The sequence below is a fragment of the Eptatretus burgeri genome, chromosome 1 (genome assembly GCF_056783735.1).
Source record: "Eptatretus burgeri isolate ZD-2024b chromosome 1, Ebu_testis_v1, whole genome shotgun sequence".
Classification (NCBI taxonomy): Eukaryota; Metazoa; Chordata; class Myxini; order Myxiniformes; family Myxinidae; genus Eptatretus; species Eptatretus burgeri.
In genome coordinates this window covers 103,428,461-103,435,960 of record NC_140961.1, presented here as the reverse complement: position 1 = coordinate 103,435,960, position 7,500 = coordinate 103,428,461, and the positions used below count along the sequence as shown (strand labels likewise).

Sequence of the window (7,500 nt, the reverse complement as noted above, 5' to 3'; positions counted from 1 at the left end):
GTCTGGTCGCTCTGATGTTTACCATACTCAAGGAGTTGCTGTAGCTGTGTCCATTAAGCTGACGTCAATGAAAAATGAGGTAACACCGGTCAACGAGCATATTATGAGACTAAAGATTCATCACTCCTTAGGTGTCATTTCCCTGGTCTCTGTCTATGCTCCGACTGAGGCGAGTAACCTCACCATGAAGGACACATTTTAGGCCACGCTCGAGTCTGTGGTTGATCAGTGCCCAACACGCGATACACTTCTAGTCTTGGGGGATTTCAATGCATCGACTGGAACTGATAGGGATGGTTATGAGACATGTGTTGGTCCCCATGGGTCAGGAACTATGAACCAGAATAGCACTAAGTTCCTTGACTTTGCAAGAAGTCATGAACTTAGGGTGGCTGGTTCTTGGTTTCAGCGCCCACAAGCTCATCGCTGGACTTGGTATTCCAACGCTGGCGGTGTGGCAAAGGAGATTGACCATGTCCTCGTTGACGGTTGCTGGAGGATGATCCAGAACTGCAGGGTCTACCGGAGTACTCAGTTCCTCAATACTGACCACCGGCTTGTTGTAGCAACTCGAAAGCTGCACCTTAAATCCTGGAGAATGGTACCATCCCAGCCTTGGCTGGATGTTGGCAAGCTCAAGGATGAGAGAGTAGCTGAGGAGTTTGCGAACAGGATGAGTGGACATTTGGGGTGTTTGGGTGCTTTGGGGGGTCCTGAAGAGTTGTGGAGTGCCTTCAAGACCACCATCCTTGATGGTGCCAATGGATGTCTTGGAACTCACCGCAGGGCAAAGAAGAATTTTGTCTCTCAAGGGACACTGGATACCATTGACCAGAGTCGCAGGTCCAGGCTGAATGGCAGAGCTGAGCTGTTCAGGGAGCTGAGGCGTAAAACTGTACGTGCACTAAGGGTGGACAAGGAGGCCTATGTGCGAGGAATCTGTAAGGGGGTAGAGCATCACCTGTGGACAGGTGATTCTCGTTCCGCTTCCAGGGGAATTCGTCATTGCGTTCATCCAAGCCCATCCCTCAGAGCACTGCAGTTAGAGCGGAGGTTGGTGGGCTCTTGACAGAGGAGTCCGAAGTAAAGGCATGCTGGGCCGGTTACTTTGAGCGGTTGTACCAGGCTGATCCCCCAGCTGTCGAGTTGGATGTCAAGGGTGTTACAATCCCTGTTGCTGACCCTCCAATCAACTGTGGTCCACCTTCGCTTGTGGAAACACGGGCTGCGGTGAACCAGTTGAAACGGGGTAAATCTCCAAGGATCTGTGGCATCCATGCTGAACTTCTCAAGGCTGGTGGAAATGCTGCACTCGTGTCGTTGCATGCAGTTTTCTGCTCTGCCTGGAACACAGGCATCATCCCAACTGATTGGAAGAGGGGCCTTGTTGTTCCTCTCTGGAAAGCGAAGGGTGATCGCCAAGACTGCAACAACTTCCAAGGGGTGACGCTGCTCTCAGTGCGGGGTAAGGTCTTTGATCGGATAATTCTTGATAGGGTTCGCCAACATCTGCTTGAGCACCAGCGTCCAGAGGAGTAAGGCTTTACACCAAAGAGGTCAATGATTGACCGTATCCTTGCTCTTCGTGTCCTCACCGAACGCAGACGAGAGTTTCGGCAGGGGCTGCTTGTAGCCTATGTTGATCTCTGTAAAGCGTTCGATTCAGTGAATCGGGATTCCCTCTGGAGGATTCTTGGTCTTCGTGGGGTGCCACCAAAACTGATCGATCTGATGTTTGAACTCTACTCTGGTACTGAGAGTGCTGTGAAGTGTGGTAGTAACATCTCTGACTTATTTCCAGTTGTTACTGGAGTTCGTCAGGGGTGTGTACTGGCCCCCACACTTTTCAGCACTTGTATGGACTGGATTCTTAGGAGGATGTCGGAGAGATCAAGCTGCGGTGCATCGTTTGGGAATGTCAAGATCTCGGACCTTGATTTTGCAGATGATGCAGTCATCTTTGCAGAGACTTTGGATTTCCTTTTGGGGGCCCTCGAGGTGCTGAATGAGGAGTCTGAGCCACTGGGATTATGGGTATCTTGGGTCAAAACTAAGATCCAGGCTTTCAATGACATCTTGGATGCTGCTGTCCTGTCTGTGTCTCTTTCTGGTGAGGATGGTGAGGTTGTGGAGAGATTCACTTACCTTGGCAGTGATATTCATGTCTCTGCTGGCTGTGAGTCAGAGGTCAATAGACGTCTGGGTCGGGCCTGGGCAGTCATGGATTCACTGGATCATGGGGTGTGGCGCTGCCGGTACCTGTGCGGGAGGACGAAAGTCCGAGTCTTCAGGTCCTTGGTGCTTCCAGTCTTGCTCTATGGATGCGAGACTTGGACTCTAACCAAGGATCTGAAACGGAGACTTAATTCCTTTGGTACCAGGTCTCTTCGGAGAATCCTTGGCTATCACTGTTCAGATTTTGTGTCCAAAGAGCGGTTGCTGAGAGAGACTTGGATGAGATTTGTTACCTGCATGGTCCGTGAGCATCAGTTGCGGCTGTACGGACATGTGGCTCATTTTCCTGATGCTGATCCTGCTCACCAGATTCTCTCAGCGAGGGAGTCTCGTGAGTGGAGGAGGCCAATGGGCCGACCACGTGCCTCGTGGTTGCAGCAGGTTGACCAGTATCTCAAGGAGATGCGGATGGGCCTGGCATCTGCCTGGGGGATGGCCAGACAGAGGCCCCTGGAGTACCGGCGGAAAGTGGACGCAGCGACGTGCTGTTCTGGCAGATGCTCCCATACCTGACCTGACCTGACTGTATTTGGTATTACTGACTGGGATTAAATGCACGATGGGAAACGCAAAATCCCAGTGGCTTTTTTATCAACCGGCCTTGCATGTCGTGGTACAGGTTGGGGCTGAACTGAACCCAATGGCATTCCTTCAGCATTACCAGCATATACTGAAAAACGGAACAAATTCCAAAGAAACCAAGGCAGTCAGTTGCCTCAAGGTTATAAACACTGCTACGGTAACACTCAACACTGGTTTAAACCTCATTTACCTTTTGATTCCCCCTTTTTAAGATCTTTCAAAAGCATTGCCCCCTTCTTGATGGTCTCGTTACGAGCATAGCCGTTCAGAGGTTCTATGTACTCCAACAAGATGGAAAAGTAATCTTCAGGCACCTGGAGGGTCAAGTGGAAAAGTGAAACAAATTCAAATGATAGCATGGTTAACCTGCACTGTACTTTGTCATATGAAAGGGAAATTTGATCAAGGTCATCACTGTGGAGATGCAGCAGCTTGAAAACACTCATCTCCACTCACATATTGCTCACTCAAGGAAACTGAACAAATTCCAATTTTTGAATACATTTTTAAGAGGAACTATTGCTGATCTATTGAATTATTTTGAGTTCCTTGATGAAAAAAAGATGTGCAACATTAAGCAGAAAGTTAAACCTCTGAATTTGCCAACAATTTGTGTGAAGGCAGCAGCCGTGCCTTGCCTCCATAGGTTTATGATTGGCTGTGCGATGCACGTAACATTTTCAGTTTTGGAGTAGAAAGAAGCTTCAATCTGTGAAAATTATGAGGATTCTGAACTTGAAGAAGTTTGAAGTCTCCATCTGCCCTCGAAGCTATTTGTCCCCAATGATTCCGATCAGAATGCATTCTCTCAATTCGCCTTGATTTGTGGACGTTACAAGTTTTGGGTTGCTCAGTCTGCTCAATCCCCCACCCTTCCTCATCCCCCCACACCCCCCAGACCCCTCTACATCCAGTGAAATTAAGTAGATAAACCGATAGAACGAGCAACCCAAAACTTGTGACGTCCATAAATCCAGGCGAATTGCTGACCGCCACTCTGTTGCTCCCCAGACTGTGAAATCGACTTTCAATGTCTGTCCAATCATGTTTTTTCTGCCGTTACTATAAAGTAGCAATCCAGTACAATCTTATCTTATCTCCAATTCTTATCACTGATCTTTTCTATTTCAGACAATCTCTCTCTTAGTCACCCACAATTTTCAACCCTTAACCGATTTACCAGATTTTTCTGTCCACTGATATGTTGCTTATCTTACTCAGTTGTCTGTCTCCACTTCTTACCTCCACCACCAAAAGTGGACAGAGGTTTTGTTTTTAACCCTGTTTGTTTGTCTGTGAACAGTATATCTCAAAAAGTTATGGAAAGATTCAGAAAAAAAAATGGTGGGCATGTTGGGTGTGTGACAAGGAAGAATCGATTCAATTTTGGTGAAGATCCGGATCTGGATATGAGAATTTTTTAGAGTTACTCTTCACCGTTGGGAGATAGGGCCATAAACAATATATAGCATGATATTTCAAAAAGTTGTGGACGGATTATGACAAAACTTGATGGATGAGTTGGGTAGGTGACAAGAACAAGCCGATTAGATTTTGTTAGGGTACGGATGCAGATCTGGCCTATTAGTGGGATACAAAGTAAAAACTGCTCAGCCTGCTGCAGGTATGTGCACACTCTACAGAGTGCCCTTCTAGTTCTGTCTGTTCATTCCTTCCTCATTTTTCCACCCTCTCTTGCAGAAGAGTTTGCCGTGTCAACATCACCCTTTTGTTATTCAGCCCTTCCATTCAACCTCAACTTCTAGCTATTAATACTTATTTTAACGGGCACAATTGATCTCACCTACCTGTGGAGACAGCCACAGGAGGGACATTGGCCTGAGTCTTTCACAAGCTGGCTGACCACGCTCAATGTTTGGCTAAAACTGGCGAGGAAAGGAAATTGAAACTTGTACAGGAGTCCAATGACAATTCAGCGACTCTTTGTAAAAGACAAAATGGGATTTTTAACATTGACCAACTAATACTGGCAGGTGGGACACCAAGAATAACATCCATCCAAGGAACAGCACACAAAATGATGACTCACTTTGCCCGTGAAACACCAGGGTGACAGTTTATAGCTGTGTCGAGATTTGAACCAGAGTTGACAGTCCACGTTGCGAGTATTTTATGTACATATACCCTGGTGATGTCTCCATGACAGCCCACACCCCATTCTCTTCTCCACTCCCCTACCCTTCCTCATCCCCCCACCCCCCCCCCAGACCCATCACATCCAGTGAAATGAAGTTGATAAACCGATAGACTGAGTTCATGGGATGCTGATGGACCGCAGGCATGATGGGTCAAAATAGACTCGTCCAAAATAGACAGTTACAGAATAATTGTACACATGTCATAGTACATGAAAAGACCATGTCATTCACTGGCATGGACTATGAAGCCCCATTACAGGAAAGGAATGTTTTCAGAGTTCAGGGATATTAAAGTAATCCAATGATACCGCATTAAAACAGCAAATTACATCTGGCATGCATGTATGACAAGTTTCTGTGAGATTTAAAGGGTTAACACTAATAGTGGGAAACAAGTAAATTAGGGGAGGTTTTGGAAAGGGTGGAAAAGGGGTGGGTTAGGGGGGGAGGGCAGAGACACAGCGATAGGTTGTCAGGTGAGAGGTATTACACCATGCTCGAGTTCTGCATCTTGCTTGAGTTCCTGTCAGTGCCTTCCCCCATTTGAGTTGCCTAGTTGGCAGTGGTATAGCAGAGCTAAGAACTGCAGGCTCATCAATTTCGTTCCACGGGTCACATAGTGGACAGACTAAACCACAAGCTGTTGTGACTCAAGCTGGCAATCAAACCACTGTAGTCGATTGTGAGCTTGTTTGACGTTACAATGTGATCCGCAAGAATCAAAAGAAAAACCGATCTACACAATATTTACTCAAAAACACGAGCTATTATGCGTAACGGTACGTGTAAAGACGAATGAGTAAAGAAATGGTTCATCCATGTGGGGAATGTTCCGCAAGTACGATGTCATGAGCCAATCATGAATGGCAATTGTTAATCAAGAAGTAAAAAAAAAAAAAAAAAAAAAAAAAAAAAAAAAAAACATGGCTACTTATAATACTATTATTTTCTATGATTTCTTCACAAAATAAAAATCAAATTTGCAACTTATCAGCAAATATCTTTACAGTGATGTATGGTGTGTGCCACGTATCTACAAAATCATTGAAGGGCACCAGAAAAGGAACCAGACCACCTGTATCGACTATGTAAACAAAAAATAGTAATTAAAAAAAACACATTTATATCCGTTTATATTTGCTCATCATCGATACCCTGCGGTATACAGCCTGTGCCTGTTTCATTCGGGTCATTCAATCAGACAAGACGACTCGACTATTTTCCTGATTATATTGGAGGAATTTTGAAAATGCTCAAACATCACTTTGACCAATGTGAAAAGCTGATAAACGTGGAAACGGATAACATCACTACTGCATCATCGACCAAAATGTCTGGATTTTGCCACAGCCTCATAATTGAGACCGGCAACTATGCCTTCTTGACCGGCGAATGCAAACACATCAACAACTGAAGAGGTATGGACAGTGAAAGAGTATGGTGTAGTTTGCTGTGCAGACATTGACCTGATGAAAGAAGTAATCAAAAACTGAAAATAACTGCAAAGCTTTGTGATGTTTTGTGATGATATGAAACTGAAAAAAAATTATTGGAAGGAAAAGAAGACTGAGGAAGTGCAGCAGTTGTTTCAAGACTTAAGGAGTCTGTGGATGTGAGGAGAAAACAAAAACAATTTGATGAGGCACATTGTTAAAGGAGGCCGACTGAAGGAAATGCTGCTCAAAATTATGGATTGAAAAGAAAATTGTGTGGGAGGAAAGTGCTGTGGGATGAACTTAAATAGAACCAAAATCATCCCAAAATGGATATGAGAATTTGAAGTGAAAAAAAACAAAACAAAACAGGGTGTCCACAAAGTTTTGTTCCGGTTTTGAAATGTTATCTTCTCTATATTACTAAAACTCTTGTCTTGTATGTATGTATGTATGCATGCATGTATGTATGTATGTATGCATGTATGTATGTTCCTGAAATACAGCCAAAACGGTACACGATAGCACAAAAATTTTAGGGCCCCTTATGCACCATTCTCCTGCGGTGTGCAGTATCAAGTTTCGTTCAAATCAGGCAACGAAAAAATTATTAAATAAACCAATGTCACCCGGAGGGTGACCCGTATCTTGCCAAAAGGTGACCACGTGTGACTTCTTTAAGGTCACACTGAGGTGAACAGAGCTGCTATCCACCAGGAGTGACTCCTTGAGGAATATCTGCCTACGAGAGATTCCGATGAGAATTGTTCGACAGAGTAACCATGAAAAATGTGTTTGCCTCATAACGTCACCAAATGACGTCATAATGTCTCAAGCTTGACATATCTAGAAAGCACTCATCGAGGTGTTCAATTTGAGGTACTACACGATAAGGTTCCTAAAACTTGAAAATTTGACCTTGGGGTCAAATATGTTTGACCTCAGGCGCTAACCATGAAGGTCAAGGCCAATCGCCACCAAAAACTAATCAGCTGAGCACCAGACCATATACTACATTCCCATAAAGTTTGGAGACGATTAGATTAAAATTACTCAAAAAATAAGGGTTTCGTCGACTCCCCTGATTTGCC

The 7,500-nt window shown here is 44.8% G+C and overlaps 1 protein-coding gene across 2 annotated transcripts in view; it reads right to left on the bottom strand.

The window, feature by feature from the left end:
- Window positions 1-7,500, bottom strand: part of CHLSN (cholesin) — a 180,792-nt gene that overhangs the window by 19,574 nt on the left and 153,718 nt on the right. For both annotated transcript variants that reach the window (XM_085893440.1, XM_085893450.1), the window contains exon 4: window positions 3,008-3,131. In XM_085893440.1, coding sequence (XP_085749566.1) covers window positions 3,008-3,131 — 124 coding nt within the window. The remainder of the gene's footprint in view (window positions 1-3,007; window positions 3,132-7,500) is intronic.